This window comes from Hibiscus syriacus, unplaced genomic scaffold (genome assembly GCF_006381635.1).
Source record: "Hibiscus syriacus cultivar Baekdansim isolate YM2019G1 unplaced genomic scaffold, ASM638163v2 tig00110050_pilon, whole genome shotgun sequence".
In the NCBI taxonomy this organism is placed as follows: Eukaryota; Viridiplantae; Streptophyta; class Magnoliopsida; order Malvales; family Malvaceae; genus Hibiscus; species Hibiscus syriacus.
Genome location: NW_024062576.1, coordinates 117765 through 137747, shown reverse-complemented (window position 1 = coordinate 137747; position 19983 = coordinate 117765). Strand labels below are relative to the sequence as shown.

The window sequence follows — 19983 nt, the reverse complement described above, 5'->3', positions numbered from 1 at the left end:
CAGGAATGCTCAGGTACCAATGGGAAGATGCAGTCAGATTTTGGAGTTCTCAAAAAGGACAGGTATGATGTATTTTTCATAAATACTTGTAACAAAATTTAAATCATCATTATAAGTGGTTGTTTGACATTGTAGGACCGAGAGCATGTTGGTGTTGCTAGCAGGCAACAACAAAAGTTTACGCACATGGCTGGATCGAAGAGCTTTGCTTGTATAGCTCATGAGGAGGTATTATAGATTATTGAAATAGTTTTTTTGTATTCCATGTACATACTAACTCATAGTAATTACATTATGGTACATTGTAGGAAAATACATCCGGTTCTAAAGTTGGTCGAATCCAACTCTTCGACATGACACATACGAAGAAGGATGGCACTCCTATGACTGCTGACGCTGCAGAAATTATGGTACGTTTATTGGGTAGATGTTTTAAATTTACCTGACTTTATTTATATTTGTACCATGACATTTTTTATTTTAATTAATTTTTCACTTTATTATTAGGAAAATTGAGGGAGAAAAGGGCAGAGTATCATGCTACTGCTTCGAGTCAAGGTATTGTTAATGATGATGACATTGAAAATCAAGCTATTAATGACGTTTTGGGTCCTGAAAGATATGGTCGGGTGCGCTGTCAAGGATCATTCGTTACTCCCACCAAATATTTTGGATCCAGTTCATCACAGTACATGTCATCACAGTCTCGATCTTCCCAATTAGAAGTTGGTCGTTTAAAAGAAAAGTTGGCTGAGATGGATCAACAAATGGCTAACTTGAAAGCGGAAAATGAAGCAAGGGAAACAGAGAGAGCAGCAGCGGAAGCAGCTAGAGCAGCAGCGGGAGCAGAGAGAGAAGCAGCGACAGCACAGAGAGAGGCAGCGGCAGAACAGAGAGAAGTAATATATCAACAGAGATGTAAAGAATTTGAAAAACGACTCAATGATATGATGCTGATGATACAAAAAACGCAATCTCAGAATCCACCATCGTAGCCTCATTTATGTTATGAGCATTATGTTAATGTTACTGAACCGTGTTTAACTTAACTTATATTATGTTAATGAAAACTTTTATTTATTATATTGGATTTGATGTTATTGCTGTTTTGTTTGTTGGATAATGGAACAGGTTGAAAAAACAGATTTGGGGTATTAAGTATAATTTTTAGAACTGTTAAATTCTGTGTTATTTAGCGGCGTTTGTAACAAAAATGCTGCAATATACCATACATTTAGCGGCGTTTTTATCAAAAACGCCGCGAAATCTCAAGACATATTCTGCAGCGTTTGTAGGAAAACGCCGGTAAAAATAAACATCTACTGCGGCGTTTAAACGCCGCTAAAAATCAACGACTATTGCGGCGTTTGTCTGCCAAATACCGTTAAATATTAACACCTATTGCGGCGTTTTAATTCTAAACGCCGCTAAATATTAATACCTTTTGCGGCACTTGTTGAACAATCGCCGCTATATGTTGTAACCTATTGCGGCGTTTTTTGTTGAAAAACGCCGCAAACTTTAGCGGCGCTATTTTTAGCGGCGCTTTTAGCGGCGTTTGTTTTTACGCCGTAGGTGTTTTTAGCGGCGCTTAAAAACGCTGCTATAAGTAAAAAAAATCGCCGCAATAAGTCACTTTTGCTGTAGTGTTACACTTTTTCTTAGCTTTATATTAGACTGCCTTTCGTTAGACATCCTGAAGTTCTTTTAATATATATATATATGCTTAATATAGAAATAAGTGCCCAAATTATACATTTTCTCATTTAGGTGTTTAAACTATTTTTTAATCGATCCAAGTGTTTAACATTTTTAACGTTACACTTTTAGGTATTTGAACCGTTGTCATTGTTAAATTATGTCGTTAAATGAAATGTGTTGTCTTTATAAAATTTTAAAAATTTATATTCTTTAAAAAAATTAAATTATCTGAGCGTAACATTTCTCACTTGTCGATGAAATTTAACGTTCGTTATGAGTGAGTCACCTAAAAATATACCGTTAGAAACATTAAACACCTAGATTGAACGAAAACTATTTAAGCACCTAAATAAGAAAAATAATAAAATTTGAACACTTATTTTTTGTATTACTATATATATATATATATATATTCATTTTCAATTCATCTAGTTCAAGGTTGATAAAAGACAAAATAAATTAATATAATTGGATAAAAATAAGGAAGTGAATAGGAGAGTAAATGAATCAAATTTAAATCAACAAAATTCTATTCGTGTTCGTTTATCTATGTTTAAAGATGTACATGTTCAATTTGCAATCGTATTCATTTATTTAGTTTTTATGAGTATGTTTTTTAGGTTGGTTTAATATTATGCAATCAACACTCTCTTGATACTCTTCTACTTGCGAACCAAAAAATAATAATAAAATTACACCACGAGTCCTTAAGTTTTTTTTAGGTTTCATAGCTTGAATTTCAAAATTTATCTTTTATTCAATTGAATCTCTATATCATAAACAAACTTATAAATAAATCGACAAACAAACTTATAAATAACTCGAAAAACTATAAAACTATCTTATAATCGAGCTTACTCGTAAATATAAAAAAATCAAATATATATTTTTTTCGTTTTCGTTTGTTTATTAAACGAACATAAGAATTTGGTTAATATTAGTTTATTTAATTTAATAAAAGAAAATAAAAAAAACGATTCACAAATAAAATAATTTGCGGAACGCTATGTTGACACCTAAAAGTACATAGAAGTTAACAAGTTAAAGCATACCCAGACAATGCGTGCAATTAAGCATGGTGTTTAGGGTGAGTGACTTTCAAAGAGTGTTGTAAGATTGACTCTCTGTCCCCTTTCTCTTCAGCTTCCCAAACGCATGCTTTATCTACTCACTTTTAGAAACAATCCCCATTCTCTGTCCCCTCACTTTTATTCAAATCCCCATAACCAATCATTCTTCGCCGTACCAGCAATTTTAAAAATATTAAAGTAACATTTTTAAATTAATTATTTGAAATAATGATAATAATTTTTATTGAAAATACCTTAAAATATTATTATTGAAATAACACTCATTTAGCAAAAAATTAATGATTTTTTAATTAAAAAAGTTAGTTCAATTAACCGTTGAAGAATTTTTTTTTATTAATTCGATTTTAAAGATTTTAATTGAATTGACTACTGAACCGATCATTTGAATGTTCTTATTAAAGTGAACAATGTTCTTTTATTTACTGAAATCGTTTAATAGATTTGAAAAAACAAAGATTTTAACCTTGGTGATTGCAAATTATAATGATTTATGCTTCTTGTGCATGTTTTTGACTTGCCTAGTTTACTATGCTCAGAGTTTTGACCTAACTCCTCGTAGAACTAATCTTGGGATGATATTTCATCTTTCATTTTTGTAAAACCAAAATCAGAAACTCATTTTCTTTTTCTAATTAAGCAAAATATTTTCTTGTGGATGTCTATATATTTGTGGATGCCTAAATAATAGTCTTTGGAAAGCCACCAAAGAATTGTATTTAGATGTATTTATTTATAATCATATAAATATAATATTATTCATTGAATTTACATTAGAATACTAGTCATATTTATTAACTTTGTGCATTAGATATATTAAATTTCAATCATATGAATTTCTTTTATCATAAAATTAAATATTTATATGCTATAATATATATTTTTATTAATCTGGAGCAAGTAAAAGACAATATCTATTGAAAGATAACTAATTCCAACCATTTGACATTGAACACTCACACCTCTGACATCTATAGTGCTCAAATCCGAATCCTCAAAGAATAACAATAATTCCTTTATCAAAGAGACCATTTGGTTCGTACTACTATAGCCTATTTAAAGGTTAATTCCGCTCTTATTTACGAAGGTCAGTGACTGATAAAAAATTCTGATGAGTATTTATAAAAAAATTGATAATTTTTTAATTTTATTTTTAATAATATAATAAAACCCGTTAACAAAGAAAGTCGAATCCGGTAAGAAAGAGATGATAAGTGTCTTGTAACGTTTGCAAAAGCTTAGAAAGTTTAACAAAAACAAGTGCCTTGGGACTCAAACACACCACCAAAATGCTGTTTCCACTGAACTTTGTAGCACTATTCCATAAAAGATAGACCCACGAATATCAATATTTGTCCATACCCACATAAAATTAATTAGGTTCAACAACGAATTTAATAAAATTAAAAAATTAATTCAAATCATATATAATTTAATTTATGGTTCGGTTCAGCATAGATATATAATTTCATAATTCAATGATTTTTTATAAAATTAATTCAAGGCAATGTTCACTTATTAGGGAGTCAATAGTGCATCTCCCATAATTATGTTCAGGGGGTGACTACTGGTGATTCCTGAATTAATTCAACATCATTTTTAAAATTGCATCATAATTTCTCGATTCCCGAGGCAATGTTCGTTTATGGGGTTAATAATTGGTTTTCCGCATTCATGCCAGGGGTGAATATTATTGGTATTAATAAACGAATATCTTCTTTCAACTTTGCATCCATAGTGATTTCTAAATTAAATAAAGTCTCGAACTCAAAATTTTCAAATTCTTAAATATAGGGTAATCGACTAGGTACTAATTTCTGGGCGATGTGGGGTGATAACTTTTCCCCACACGTAATCGACTCTCGAACATATTTTTTGTTTTTCACGGACCCCAAACTTGATATTTTGATAAAAAATGTATTATTAAATTATCTAATTTTTATGGTGTTCCAATCGCACCATTAAAATGATTGGTGGTGACTCCCAACATTTTATAAAATCATTTCATAAACCTCATCGTTACAACTAGTCGACCTTTCCTCTTAAGGCCGGTTGCGACAACATGCTTCCAATATGAAATTCCCTCCTTAAAGACCTCAGGAGGCGGCTTGACAAACGAACACCCTTCTTGAGAATGGAGAGGACGGGACTCCAAACTCTGCTCCTGTCCACTATCAAACAACTTACGCCAATTAAACGAAGCCGATGAAACCATGAAAACTCAGCTATCAACAAGCAAAAAGAGAACACGGCAACGAAAATCTCAAGCTACATTACTCCCGCTAACATTCTCTGAAACCCTCGCCATCCTTCTAAGAAAAAAAGGAAGGAACAATACTTTGCAAGCAGTTTGGCCGGAGAAATTCGTCGGAAAATCCTTACATGTTTACACTTAAAGTTTGACTTTTTTTATTAATTTTGAATTTGAAAAATGATAAATTTAAATATTTTAAAGTTAAATTGATTAAATTAACATTTTTTTTAATTTTTATATCATTTAATTTAATTTTAAAAAATCGCATAATACAATCTTTTAATAAAAAAGACCGAACCTCATAAAACATACTTCTATATTTCACTAAATTCATTCATGATTGGGTGGAAACAGAACTCTTTGTTATTATAGAAGACCTCATAAGTTTTATTCCTCATACTTGCATAGCACATTTTAATTAGGAAATAGAATTTGAATTTAAATGAGATAACGTCAATTAAAATACAAAAATTATCTTATTCAAATTTAAAAAAAAAAAGGAATCTATTAGGTCTATCAAACCGGAAAAGTAATTTATAATTTCAACACATGTACTCTAAACCAAAATATCACAAACAAATTAAATAAATAAATAAAATAAAGTTGTTAATAGATAACTTTATTTTCTTAAAAAAGAACCCAACATTTACCTCATTAAAATATTGGATAAACTACATGTTTGGTACTCAACTATTACTTTTATTTCATTTGTTCACTCAACTATTTTTTTTCAAAATCATACCTAATGTTTTGGTTTCATTTTGATCATTCATTGTTAAAAAATTAATAAAATTGCTGATGTGATATATTTTTATTTTTCAATAATGACATTACATTATCTTATGGTGATACGTAAGTATCACCGTTAATTTTTTAAACGATGAGTAACCAAAATGAAACCAAAACTAAATGTTAAGTGTGATTTAGAAAAAAAATAGTTGAATGACCAAAAACAAAACAAAACAAAAGTTATAGTTGGATATAAATGTATAGTTTACCCATTAAAATATTAAGCCAATAAACAAATAAAAAGCAGCAAAACCCTGTTGAGTTCTATAAAAGGAAAATTCCTCGCATGCTCTCCCATTTCCTTTATTTTTCCCATCACCGTCACTTCCACAGAACCTATCTTCTTCTTCTTAACAATCAGGCTTCAACTGGTTTTCTTCTTCTTCTTCTTCTAAATCTGGGGCTTGTTTCTTGATCTGGGTAATTCAGTTCAACTTATAGCTTGCCAAAGATGATCAGTTCAACAGATTTCTACCATGTGATGACGGCCATGGTGCCGCTTTACGTGGCCATGATTTTAGCTTACGGTTCAGTGAAATGGTGGAAGATTTTCTCTCCCGGTCAGTGTTCTGGAATCAATCGCTTCGTTGCTCTCTTTGCTGTCCCTCTCCTTTCCTTTCACTTCATCGCCTCCAACGACCCTTATGCCATGAACTTTCGTTTCATAGCTGCTGATACCCTACAAAAGGTCATAGTCCTTGTGATTGTTGCGGTTTGGTGCAATTTGAGCAAAAGGGGTTCCTTGGAATGGAGCATCACCCTCTTTTCACTCTCTACGCTTCCAAACACTTTGGTTATGGGCATCCCTTTGCTTCAAGGGATGTATGGGGAGTTTTCCGGAAGCTTGATGGTGCAAATCGTTGTTCTTCAGTGCATTATTTGGTACACTTTGATGCTTTTCATGTTTGAATATAGAGGTGCCAGAATGCTGATATCGGAGCAATTCCCTGACACCGCCGGCACGATTGTTTCGATCCATGTCGAGTCGGATGTCATGTCGCTTGACGGTCGACAGCCATTGGAAACCGAGGCTGAGATCAAAGAAGATGGTAAGCTCCATGTTACTGTCAGGAAATCTAATGCTTCGAGATCAGATATTTTCTCGAGAAAATCCCATGGCTTCTCTTCGACAACTCCACGACCTTCGAATCTAACCAATGCCGAGATCTACTCTTTGCAATCATCGAGGAACGCGACTCCCAGAGGCTCTAGCTTTAATCACACTGATTTCTACTCCATGATGGCCGGTGGACGCAACTCGAATTTCGGTGCTTCGGATGTTTATGGTATGTCTGCCTCTCGGGGACCTACTCCGAGACCATCTAATTATGATCAAGCGCATTATCACGCAGCAGGCGGTGCCGGTGCTGCCCATTATCCGGCTCCTAATCATGTGTCTAAAACAAAGAAGCATAATGATCAAGCTCACCATAAGGGTGAAGATGGTGCTAGGGACCTTCATATGTTTGTTTGGAGTTCAAGTGCTTCTCCTGTATCCGATGTCTTCGGCGGCGGCGGCCATGAATATGGAGCAACGGACCAGAAAGAGGTTAGAGCGGCTCTCTCCCCCGGAAAAGGTAGCTTTATAGTACAATTTTGTTTGTTTCATGTATAGACAGAAAACGACTTTGAAAATTTTAATTTCTGGTATAATTTAATAAGTTTTGATTCTTAAAATTTTATAAATTCTTTCTAAAATTTGGAAGAGTACACGGAAAGAGAAGATTTGGGATTTGGAAAAGGAGGACCGGAACGAGGGGATCATCCGACGGGCAATGGGAAGCCGAAAACCATGCCGCCAACAAGTGTCATCACAAGGCTGATACTGATCATGGTTTGGAGAAAACTTATACGAAACCCCAACACTTATTCAAGCTTAATAGGACTGATTTGGTCCCTAATCTCATTCAGGTAACAAATACTAATCCAAAATTCAGCACGGTGTTCATCTTTCTTATAGCTCATTTCTTGGATTATTTTCAGGTGGAATGTACAAATGCCTGCAATAATAGCCAAGTCCATCGCCATTCTGTCAGATGCAGGGCTTGGCATGGCCATGTTTAGCCTTGGTCAGTGAATTTCTTTACTTTTTTTGTTTTCGTACAAACGATACAATGGCTTTATGTCATTATTTATTGTTGTTATAAAGCCAGCAAACCTGCGTTAGCAAAGTGACCTGAACAGTATATAGGTATGATGATGATAATAAGTTGGGGATGGTGGGAATGATGATGAAAGATCTCTTAAATGATGAAACATCTATATTCGTTTAATATTCGAGGATGGCATGATGTGGTGACAGGACTGTTCATGGCATTGCAACCCAGGATCATAGCATGTGGGAATTCGGTTGCAGCTTTTGCTATGGGTGTTAGATTCCTTATAGGTCCAGCTGTGATGGCTGCAGCTTCCGTTATTGTTGGCCTGCGTGGCGTTCTCTTACACGTTGCCATTGTACAGGTCACTTTGCCTTTTGCCCTTTCTCTTTTACTTTCCTTCTTGTTTGGGATGAAATTTAAATATTGAGAACGATGGTTATAATTTAGGGATAAAATTAAAATATCTAAAGTTTTAATCTGGAACGAGATTTATAATTTGAGGAGAAATTGAAATATTTAAAAGTTTAGAGATTGATGTAGAATGAGGATCATTGTTTGATGTAATTAACTCTTTATTTATTTATTTATTTTTATTTTGGTCTGCATGTATTTGGGTTTCCAATAGGCAGCTCTCCCACAAGGAATTGTCCCCTTTGTCTTTGCCAAGGAATACAACGTACACCCTGATATTCTCAGCACAGCGTAAGTCCTTTTTACAATATTATTTTGAAACCATATTAATTTTGATTATTCTCTTATATATATATATATATATATATATATATATATATTTCTTTTGGTTTGAATGGCAGGGTTATTTTTGGGATGCTAATAGCGTTGCCCATAACGCTTGTGTACTACGTATTGTTGGGATTATGAAGTAGCCGGCACTGGCCTATATGTCAACGTTTTAATTATTTAATCCCTTTGGGGTTGGGTCCCTGCCAACAAAATCAAACCCCTTTTGTTAAACAAATCCAGGATCCACCCTCAATCTTCCTTGTCAATTATTGTTTTTGTTTTCCTAGTAAATCTTATTTTGTAGTCAGATTATGAAGAAAAAGAAACGCTTTTCGATTTTGTTATGATTTCGGGTTATCATTTCTATTCCAAGAATTCATACGCTCTCATAACTTTAAATTCATTAATTCACTTTAGTGGTAATAGGAAATATTATATCCTTTGGAGAAATCGAGTTTAAACATCTATATTTGTAAGGTGTACGTGCGTTGTCAATAAAAATTTTGAATAAATATTATCGTATAATCCATTTCATACTATTATAAAAAATATAATAAGTATGATAAGTTTTTCTACTTCCACTAAAACACACATCAAAAAGAAGGAATTGGATAAAGCCATAAATTAAGGGGCTTCCCCTTCACTCAAGTAACAAAAGTTATACCAATGATGGTCAACAAAATGCTAAATTAAGGAGAGGAAGCCTTTTAGGGAAATACTCAAAACCATAGGCACAAACATTTTTCAATACCGTCCCATTGCTGCACCTAACATACGTAGCAGCAAGTTCGCCGAGTATCTTCAATTCTCGGCACCACCATCGTCGTCTTCATACCCGTCATCTTCATCGGCCGAGGCATCTTGATACTGCTGATACTCTGCAACAAGGTCATTCATGTTACTTTCAGCTTCAGTGAACTCCATTTCATCCATTCCTTCCCCGGTATACCAATGCAAGAAGGCTTTCCTCCTAAACATGGCCGTGAACTGCTCACTAACTCTCCTGAACATCTCCTGTATCGAAGTTGAATTCCCGATGAAAGTCGAAGCCATCGAAAGCCCTTCGGGAGGGACGTCACATACACTTGATTTCACATTGTTCGGGATCCACTCGACAAAGTAGGAAGAGTTCTTGTTTTGCACATTCAGGATTTGTTCATCGACTTCCTTTGTGCTCATTTTGCCTCTATACAAGGCCGACGCGGTGAGGTAACGACCGTGACGTGGATCGGCTGCACACATCATGTTCTTGGAATCCCACATTTGTTGTGTCAGCTCGGGGACGGTGAGTGCTCTGTATTGCTGCAATCCTCTCGATGTTAATGGAGCGAATCCGACCATGAAAAAGTGAAGCCGCGGGAACGGGATCAAGTTCACAGCTAGTTTTCTGAGGTCTGAGTTAAGCTGACCCGGGAATCGCAAGCAGCAGGTGACACCACTCATTGTTGCAGATATCAAGTGGTTCAAGTCTCCAACTGAAGCAAGATGAAACGAAATTAAACGTTTTCAGCATAAGTAAAACATTAAAAAGAACTGTGTTAGTTCAATTACATACAGCTAGGGGTAGTGAGCTTTAGTGTTCTAAGGCAGATATCATAGAGTGCTTCATTGTCGAGAACCATGCACTCATCAGCATTTTCCACCAGCTGGTGGACTGAAAGAGTAGCATTGTAAGGTTCCACCACGGTGTCGGACACCTTCGGAGATGGAAAAACCGAGAATGTAAGCATCATACGATCCGGGTATTCTTCTCGAATCTTCGAAATAAGCAGAGTCCCCATTCCCGACCCTGTTCCTCCTCCAAGTGAATGACACACTTGAAACCCTGCAAAACCCGATAAAAGTTGCTAAATGAGCATATAAAAAAAGCATAACAGTAGGATGACATTGGAGAGGCTAATAAAAACACCTTGTAGGCAGTCACAATTCTCAGCTTCCTTCCTAACAACATCAAGAACCGAATCGATAAGCTCGGCTCCCTCGGTGTAATGACCTTTAGCCCAATTGTTTCCGGCCCCTGACTGGCCGAAAACAAAGTTATCAGGCCTGAAAATCTGCCCATATGGGCCAGTCCGGAGGCTATCCATCGTCCCGGGTTCAAGGTCCATGAGAACAGCCCGCGGCACGTACCGACCACCACTCGCCTCGTTGTAGTACACATTAATCCTTTCGAGTTGCAACTCCGAAGTTCCGACATACTTGCCGATGGGATCGATCCCATGTTCACCGCAAACGACTTCCCAAAACTTGGATCCGATTTGGTTCCCGCATTGCCCTCCTTGAATGTGAAGTATTTCACGCATGTTGTGGCTTAGGTTACCAAAAAAGAACACTCCCTTCAAAGACTTGTTAAAGTGAAGAGATTGTGGTAGCTATTTATACAAAAGGCATTTCATATTTGAGTTATGAATGAAGGGCTAAGATTAGGTTTGGGAAGTGTGATCGGACGGCTGAGGGGTGTCCGACCAGCGAGAGTGAAAAATGTATGTCTAGTAGTGAGATGGGTTATAGTGAAAAGATGCCATTTGGAGTAGGCTTAAGCCGGCTATCAAAGAGCAAGGAGTGTTTCCATATTTTTAATGGTAATAGATAATTAGTGGTAATAATTAAGCATTTGTCGTAGGTAATGACATTAGGGTTGGGCATGGGACCCGAATCCGATGGGTTCCGACCCGATCGGGTCGGGTTTTTTTTAATTCGGGTTCGGGTCGGGTCGAATCGGTTTTTAAATGTGATGTTCGGGTTGGGTCGGGTTTGGATTTAGGGTTAAAAATATTCGACCCAACCCAACCCCAAAAAATATAATTTTATCTTATATATTTAAGAATAATTACTATAATACCCCTCTATATATTATTTTTTTTCCAATTAAGTCATTGTTTTTATCGAATAAAAATAATATTTTTTTATTATTTCGAGTCGGGTTCGGATTTTATCTCAAAAAGTCGGGTCAGTGAAGGGTATATTTTTCTGGTCGGGTCGGGTTAGCCGAAACCCGACCCATGCCCATCCCTAAATGACATTGACGCCCCAAGCTCAAAGTTAATGCATCTTAATTTTTCTTCTTTGGGTGTGACTAAAGACGCAAAATCTAAAGATAATAGGGATGCAAAGGTGATATAGGTTGAGTTTTGGTTCACCTAAATTTAACTCTAGAATTATACTCTTTCATCCGTCCGATCTTATAATTTAACTATAAAAATTAGTGGGTGACTTGTGAACGAGAAAAGGCAATAAAACCACATAAAACCAAAATTGTTTTAAGAGAATATGAATACAACAAAGTTAATGGCAAATCCCCGACGTGCAGATAAAAAAAAGGAAATAAAAGTTATCTGTGTTTGCTGATAAAAATGGATGGATATATTTGATGACGTCAGACCTTTTCTTTAAATGAAATGAGATAAATCGTGAGTTATTCGAAATTGATTAATCGAAGTTCGGTTAATTCTCGGATAGAATGAACTCGATTCAAGTTCGAACGATTAACGAGCCGAAACGAGTTACTTGATATTCAACCTAATTAATTAACATATTAAATTTTTATATTGACGGAATGGAACATTGACAACAAAGACATAACATACGGATTATAAGAACAAACTCAAAAGTTGTCAAGACACACCTAATCAAATGCAGATGCAAAGAGGTCGAGGATAGTATATGACCTTGGCTGACCAAGCCATTATAAAATTTGAGCGGACCTTCAGTGCATGGACCACCCAACCAAAGCAATAATCCGAGCACCAGTACCAGACAAGCCAAGCTCCAAGCAATCCACATATAAAGAATTATTATTTATTCACAGTCTAAAAAATCCTTACAACGTCAGGATAGTCGAGAACAGATTAACTCTTGCCATGGGTAAAGAAACTGCTAGGAAAGCTAAAATTATTCCTCTTGTCCGCAACTATTCATTTAGAACATTGGGATAGAATTCAATGGAAAGTATTCTTCATTGCCCTTCGAAGCAAAAAAAGCAATCCTGCAAGGCTGATTCCGAATCCAAGAACTATTCCTACCAGCGTTAAACCTTACGCTACTCGCTTCAATAGAAAATACGGATATGTTCTAGCCACCCGATGAGGGCGGCCGCTGAAGTAATGAAATCGTTGATAATCCATATAAATTCCGTTCCAAAATCATGTTGCTCCAAAGCAGAATCTATAATTTGTTCGGATTCCAACAGTCCTTTAACCATACCGCTTTGAGTTTATATATTGCTGGAAATGATGTTTAGAACAGTTAATATTATCCGGTTACACTCTAGAAACAAATTAGAATAATTCTAGGTTAATATTTGACGAGCCTAACACACCCATTATAAAGGATTTAAGATCTATCACTAATACTATATCAACTCTAGAACATTGGTTAGATTTTTATTTTATAAATTCTTGTTGTATAATAATATATAAGCGGTAGTGCCGATAATATATCATTTAGGCGATAGAATCGATTATATATCATTTTAGTGGTAGAACCAACCATATATCATTTATGTGGTAGAACCAACCATATATTAAAGCTAACATAAGTGCACTAAGAATTTAAAACAAACTAATGCTTAATTGTGAAATTTATTATTATAAGAGAAGAGAATAATTTTATTAATATCCATGAATTAATCTAGATATTTTCAAAATATACAACTTAAAAAATAATTAGAGATTTATCTAGAAACTACATTGATTTTTTACATTATTTAAATTAATTAAAAAACAAAAGAAAAACTACCTTTAGATTTATTTTATTTCTCTCAAACAACTTATAAGACATTTACTACAAATTCTTTTATTTCTTTTACAAGTAAATTGAAAAGATAATAATTGATGATAAGAAAATTAAAATTAAACACTTTATATATGAATGGAAAGAATAAAAAACATGTCATGATTAATATTTTTGATTTTATTCTATAAAGAAAGTAGAATATTTAGAATTTAATAAAATAAAAGGAAGAAAAATCTAATTCCACAAAAATCAAAGACTATTTTATTGTCATTAGTGACGTTCTTAATTTTTAAAAGCACTCAATTATAAAAAAAAAATTAAGTGATAAAATAAAAAATAAAAAAAATAAAAATTAATCTCAACGATTTGATTAGTGTCATCAATATCTTAACAAAAATGATGCAAAATGAGGACTTTACAGGAAGGACTTATCAAACACCATCAGATAATAGTCAATCAACTCTTCATAAAGACGAGACAAAGACGTTCCTTTGATTAATGCTAGTTGTTTGATTTGTGTTTTTTCCTTTACTTGCAAAAAATTTTGACACTCTTGTAATACTTTTAGCATCATGTCTGTAAACACTAATTTTTTCATTTCGTTTTATTATTTTTATTATTAAAATTATTATTATTATTAATATTATATATATTATTATTAATAATATTATTAAATATTATTATTTAAAATAAAAAAATAATTACAAATACCCAAGACCCAAAACACAGAGCCCGTTTACATGCTCAAACCCAACTAGAACCGGCCCAAAAGATGACCCAAACCCTTCTAGGGTTTGTATCATTTCCAGCAGCCATCAACATCATCAGCCGTTGGATCTGGCAAGATCCAACGGCCCAAAAGGGTTCCAGATTGAAAACCCTAGGGTTTCTAACCCTAGCAGCCAGCCGTTTTCAGATGCTTCCAGCCGCCTCTGATGATTTCAGGTGGTCCAACAGCTGCTGCCGACACTCCAGAACGTCACGAAGCCACCCACGTCGAGCCCTATGGTGAGTCACCACCATAGCTATGGTGACTCACCGGGCCTTTCATCCTTTGGACCGGTCTGAAGCCATCACCGGTGGTGGCTATAAAAGCCAACGTCCCCTGCAAGAAAAAAAGGAGGAGAGAAGAGATACACAGAGACGAGCAACATAGACGAGCAACAGAGACGAGCCACGAACCCACAACCAGTAGTAAACCAAAACAGAAACGAAGAGAAGAAGAGGAACTTACCCTTGAAGCCTCGCTCATTGCCGGAAATACCGAGCGTCACCGGAGTCTCATTTTTCGAAGGTAAAAAAAATTAGATCTACGTCGATCTAAAGAGATTTAGGGAAAAAGGAGACTAGAACCGTCATTAGGGCGTTCAGATCTATTTTCTGGGGGTTTTGTAAATTTTCGGCCACCATTGACGGTGGCCGGTGGCGGTGATCGGCACTGGAGTACGGTGGCCTATGGCTGCCGGTTTCCCTCCGGCGAGGGAACCTAGAGAGAAGCCAGAGAAATGCTTCTCTCTGTTTTAGAGAGAAGCTGAGAAAGAAGCAAATGAGGAAGCCTGGCCCTTCGGGCCAGGCGTTTAGGGTATTTAAAACCCTCCCCAAACGACGTCGTTTTGGGGAGGGTATCTGTGTAATTTAAGAAAGGGTAAACCCTTTCCGCAACCCTTATAGTTCTGTAACTTTGCAATTTAGTCACTGAAATTGACTTTTAATCATTTTAATTTAGTGTTTAAATTTTATTATATTTTAACCATTAACTGTATTAATAAATCTTTAGGATAAATAATAAATTTAGTCCCTTAGGTTTTAATAATTATTATTTTAGTCATTAAATTAATTAATGCGTAAAATAGCATGTTTAGCCACTGCAATATTAAATAATTAATTACGAATTAGAGTATTTAATTTCAATATGTTATAATTTAGTCACTAATTTTAATACTTTTATTTAATTACAAGTTTATTACTTTTTATATTTAGTTTTAATTTAATTTTAATTATTGTTTAAATATATTTTAATTTTATATAAATATTTTAATTAGTATTATTATTTTATTTTAATATATATTATTTGATTAATTTTATAAAATAATAATGTTTATTTGTTTTTAATATCGAAGAAAAGGACAGTCTTGATGTAACTGGATGTCCTATTCTGGTATTTTAAATAATTAAATATTATAATTTAAGTTTTTCTTAAATTATTTTACTTTTAAATTTTTACATTTTTAGTTATTTATTTTTCAATGTCAAAGAAAAGAACTGTCTTAAGGTACCTAGAAGTTCTTTTCTGATATTTCTAAATAAGTAAATATCTTATTTATATATTAAATTATTTGAAATAAAAGGATTATGAATTAAATATATTTTTTAATTTTTAATTTCCAATAATAGAGACAATTTATAATTAAAAAGTACCAATTTTGGGCGTTGTAGGGGTGTTAATCCTTCCCTAAACGTAACCGACCACGAATCCCTTTTTGTTATTAAAAAGAACGAATTTTTGGTTAAAACGCAGATCAGTTTATCTTTTAACTGATGTTTTCTTAAAAACTCTTTTAAAAGATAATTTTTTAGGTATTCGACCTACCTGACCCAAAAGGCCGATGGCGACTCTCAAATTATTTTCAAAACCATTTATTCACATCAATTTTCCCGCCAAATAAATATTTCGTGCCCGGACGAAAACCGGTTACGACAGCTTGGCGACTCTGCTGGGGATTCGTCAAACTTTTAAATTGTCTCTATTAATTATAAATTAAAAATTCATATATTTAATTTATAATTCTTTCTTTTCAAATTTTTTTATATACTTATTATTTTTATAGTTTTTATATATTTTCTTATTAATATTTCATTTTATTTGCAAGTATTTTATTTTATTATTTATTTTTCTGTTAGAGGTTTGAACATTTCTCCTCACACACAACACTTGCATTACATAACATAAAGCTCTATAATTGAGTTTGTCCCTTTTAAGTGGGAGTGAAAGCGACGTTTTCGTGAGAATTTATTCTCCGTGTCAGACCTAGCAAGTAACTTTCGGGGTTCATATGCTCTATGTCTTCGTGAGAATTTATTCTCCGTGTCAGGTATAGAGAAATGTGTCCCCTCGAATTGAACTCGATCCGTTTAAGTCTGTAATGGACTAGGATTGAGGGTTGACAGCCCAAGGGGGCATCAACAAGGACAATTCGAGTACCTTTACTCCTAGAACTGAAACTCTGCATATAATAAACCCTAGAAATTCACCTAATCTAAGACAGTACTGAACCTTTGTTCATAGGTGTACACAAAGGAGAAATAAGCTCTAGCTTTTAATTTATTATTATTTTTTCTCCCTGAATAAATGCATGCGAACTAGAAATCATGCGGTTAGGTTAATTTTTCCAAACAAAGCATGGAACTAGAAAGCATGAGGTTAGGATTTATTATATACCATGATAAATAAATTTTTTCTTTCAATTAGTTGGTATTAACCATTTTATTTTTTCTTATTTTCCCATGTATGTTATTTTTGCTCTAATTTTTTTAAATTATTTTCTTTTGTTTGCATTGCATGATCATGACCAAAAGGTGTTAACTGAAAAGACTGTTCATCAAATTAGAAAGAAATCATAAATGGACAAAAAGTTCTATGATCAAACAAAATATGATGCGGCCAAGAAAAGACATCCTGAGGGAACTCTGAAGATAGAGAAGAGCTATGCACCCAAAGATCGTATGATCATTGAAGATAAAAAGGAGATACGAGAAATAAGAGAGCATATGATCAAGATGATGGATAGAATATCTATTTTGGCCAAAGGAAAAGAGATTCCAGCACAGAAAGAGAGAGAGCTCAATAAACCTAACTCTGCAGTTTTAGATACGCAAGGGACTTTGATTCTTAACCAATTTGAGAAATTACAGACAGTCATCATTCGTATTCACAAATCGTCTGGAGATACCAAAGAAATGGTGACGACTGTACAAGCTCCCAGAGAAGAGAAGAAATCATGTAATCAGAAATCATCAAAGTTCGGTCTGCTCCCGATGTCTAAAACTCAGGTTCAATCCAAGATAAAAGGTGGTTCTCATCTTGATACTATCCCCATATCATATAAAGAGTTGTATGAAAAGCTACTTGAAGCACGAGAAGTGGATCCATATTATATAAAACCGTTCCAACCTCCGTATCCAAATTGGTATGATATCAACATTCATTGTGAATATCATGCCAGAGCTCAAGGACATACCATCGAGAATTGTCTTGCCTTCAAACGTCGAGTCCAAAGTCTTTTGGATCATGGAACCTTACAATTTATGGTAGATGATCGACCTAGTTTGATAACCAAAGGTCCTGCTAGATTAATACCAAAAGTATTCAAAGGTAAGAGTATCAGTAGGGGCGCCCAGAGAGAAGAAGATTTGCTGAGGTTTGAAGCTCAAATACATAATTTAAAGATTGAAAACGATAAATTGAGCACCAAAATGAAAACCATACATGAAGATTTCCAGAAGGTCAGTCAAGCCTTTCAAAATACTAGCATAGGGAACACCCCAGAAGAGTGGATAGCAGGGGTCACCAAACTGAAAAAAAGTTGCAACATACATGAAGATCCTGTCCAAAAACTTTTTGAACACAAATGTTCTCTCACAAGGGAAAATGAGCAACTCCGAGAATTGACATAGGAGAGGAAAGAACACCAGAACGTCATGGAAGAAGCTGCAGTCCAGACAAGCAATATGGTCCATAAGCTGATAAACTAACTTGGTTTTAGAGAAGAAAATGGGAAAGTTATTCCCTATATGTAAAGTTTTGTTGAAGTTAGGACTAAAAGTTGTCCCCTACATGTAAAAGTTTTGTTCGATGTACTGAAGCTTTTGTGTTCAATGAAATCTGTTCTAAGATGATCACTCTTGAGTAACACCTTTTCATAAATGCATTTACATTCTTATTCTTACTTTTTACATCTTTGCATTTCCATTTTGCATTCATACTTTTATGTTTGCCTTTGAATTGCACAGTTTGCATTTTTATTTTTGGAATTTATGCATTTTCGCATTTACATTACATTACATTTTTTTTACTGTTATATACATTAAATATAAAAACATGTAAGTAATTAATGAAAGGTTTTGTAACAGTAAAACCAAGGTCATTCATTCATTTTACTTTACCAACATCATGAAAACAATGGAGCAATCTTATGAGGGACTACAAGACCAGTGGCCAGAATAATTGACAGGGTTACCTCGGGATACAAGGAAAGAAGCGTCAGATTCAGTACCAGATGGATCAGATCAAATTATTCAGGGAATGAAATCTGATAAAGAAGAGATAACTGCTAAAGAGAAACCATGTTGTCAGATTGAAGAGTCGAAAATGGTAAAACCCTCTGGGGCATCCCAATTGAACCCAAAGAATAGCCTTGTTCATTATTCGCAATATGAGGAAAGATTCAAGAAGATGGATGAATCAATCAAAAATATGAAATGTGTTGATACTTCCCACAAAGAATTAGAAGCAAGAGAGCTTAGCTTGGTTCCAGATTTGATTATTCCCCATGAATTCAAAATGCCTGATTTTGAGAAATATGATGGCACAAGTTGTCCCCTAATCCACCTAAGAATGTTTTGCAGAAAAATGGGAGGATATTTAAATTCTGATGACCTGTTAATTCACTCTTTCCATGATAGCCTTGTTAACCCAGCAGTAGTCTGGTACAATCAGTTGACCCAAGAACAGATCAAGAAATGGGTAGATTTAACTGATGCATTTTTAGGACAATATTGGTATGTTAAAGGCTTAGCTCCAACACGTATGGATCTTCGAAGAGTAAAAAGGAAAACCAATGAAAGATTTCAAGAATATGCCTTAAGATGGAGAGGAGTGGTAGCACAAGTTCAACCTCCCATGTTAGAAGAAGAGATATCACGTATGTTTCGTGATTCCCTTCCAGCGCCTTTCTTCGAGTTAATGCAGGCAAATCCGACAACTGAATTCGAGAATCTTGTGACAAGTGGAGATTTAATTGAGAATGTAATCAATGAAGAAAACTCAAAAGTCACATCCAGGAGCCTGACGGATCAAAAAGCAAAATCTGATCATGTGAATGAATGTTGCATCCAGAGTCCTCGCAATTGCAAAAGAAAAAGAGCAAGTAACTGTTCGGATCGACCAAAGAAAGTCATGCGATCAAGACAAACTTTGGAAGTATTCCAAACTTCCATTTCAGACTTGTATCCTCATTTGGTTAAAGGTCAATACATCACACCAAGACCAACTAAAGTGACATCAAACCCTTCTGCTCATAGCTATGATCAAGATAGTGTTTGTAATTTCCACTTGGGGGTAAAAGGGCATTCTACAGGCAATTGTAGGCCACTGTTGAAAGAAATAGAGATGCTTGTTGACAAAAGAGTCCTGACACAAGAAATGATAAAAAAAATGAGGGGCAAATAAAGACAATGACCCTGGTCCAAGTATACACCCAACATTAGAGGAGGCATGATGTATAAACAAGTGGAAGTGTTATCTACCACTGTAGTACTTTCTATTTTCAGCATCTTGTTTGAACTTGTTTTTGTTCCT

The 19983-nt window shown here is 34.6% G+C and overlaps 2 protein-coding genes across 2 annotated transcripts; one reads left to right on the top strand and one right to left on the bottom strand.

Moving 5' to 3' along the window:
- Window positions 1-6211: 6211 nt before the first annotated feature.
- On the top strand, window positions 6212-8930 carry LOC120214028 (probable auxin efflux carrier component 1c). The gene is made up of 6 exons (XM_039212031.1): window positions 6212-7409; window positions 7539-7743; window positions 7816-7901; window positions 8135-8292; window positions 8557-8633; window positions 8744-8930. Exons 1-6 carry the CDS (start codon window positions 6284-6286, stop codon window positions 8808-8810), a joined length of 1719 nt encoding a protein of 572 aa, XP_039067962.1. The 5' UTR covers window positions 6212-6283; the 3' UTR covers window positions 8811-8930.
- Window positions 8931-9412: 482 nt separating this feature from the next.
- On the bottom strand, window positions 9413-10998 carry LOC120214030 (tubulin beta chain-like). The gene is made up of 3 exons (XM_039212032.1): window positions 10582-10998; window positions 10228-10497; window positions 9413-10147 (listed from the first exon to the last, which is right to left on the bottom strand). The coding sequence occupies exons 1-3, from the start codon at window positions 10973-10975 to the stop codon at window positions 9474-9476; spliced, it is 1338 nt and encodes a 445-aa protein (XP_039067963.1). The 5' UTR covers window positions 10976-10998; the 3' UTR covers window positions 9413-9473.
- Window positions 10999-19983: the final 8985 nt, after the last annotated feature.

What these genes read in the sequence shown, in the direction of transcription:
- LOC120214028 (XM_039212031.1), top strand. Translation starts at nt 6,284, where the DNA reads ATGATCAGTTCAACAGATTTCTACCATGTGATGACGGCCATGGTGCCG. An exon ending in CATGGCCATGTTTAGCCTTG is followed by an intron (nt 7,902 to 8,134) that starts GTCAGTGAATTT and finishes ATGTGGTGACAG; the next exon opens with GACTGTTCATGGCATTGCAA. An exon ending in TACACGTTGCCATTGTACAG is followed by an intron (nt 8,293 to 8,556) that starts GTCACTTTGCCT and finishes GGTTTCCAATAG; the next exon opens with GCAGCTCTCCCACAAGGAAT.
- LOC120214030 (XM_039212032.1), bottom strand. Translation starts at nt 10,975, where the DNA reads ATGCGTGAAATACTTCACATTCAAGGAGGGCAATGCGGGAACCAAATC. An exon ending in GAATTGTGACTGCCTACAAG is followed by an intron (nt 10,498 to 10,581) that starts GTGTTTTTATTA and finishes CGGGTTTTGCAG; the next exon opens with GGTTTCAAGTGTGTCATTCA. An exon ending in AAAGCTCACTACCCCTAGCT is followed by an intron (nt 10,148 to 10,227) that starts GTATGTAATTGA and finishes ATCTTGCTTCAG; the next exon opens with TTGGAGACTTGAACCACTTG.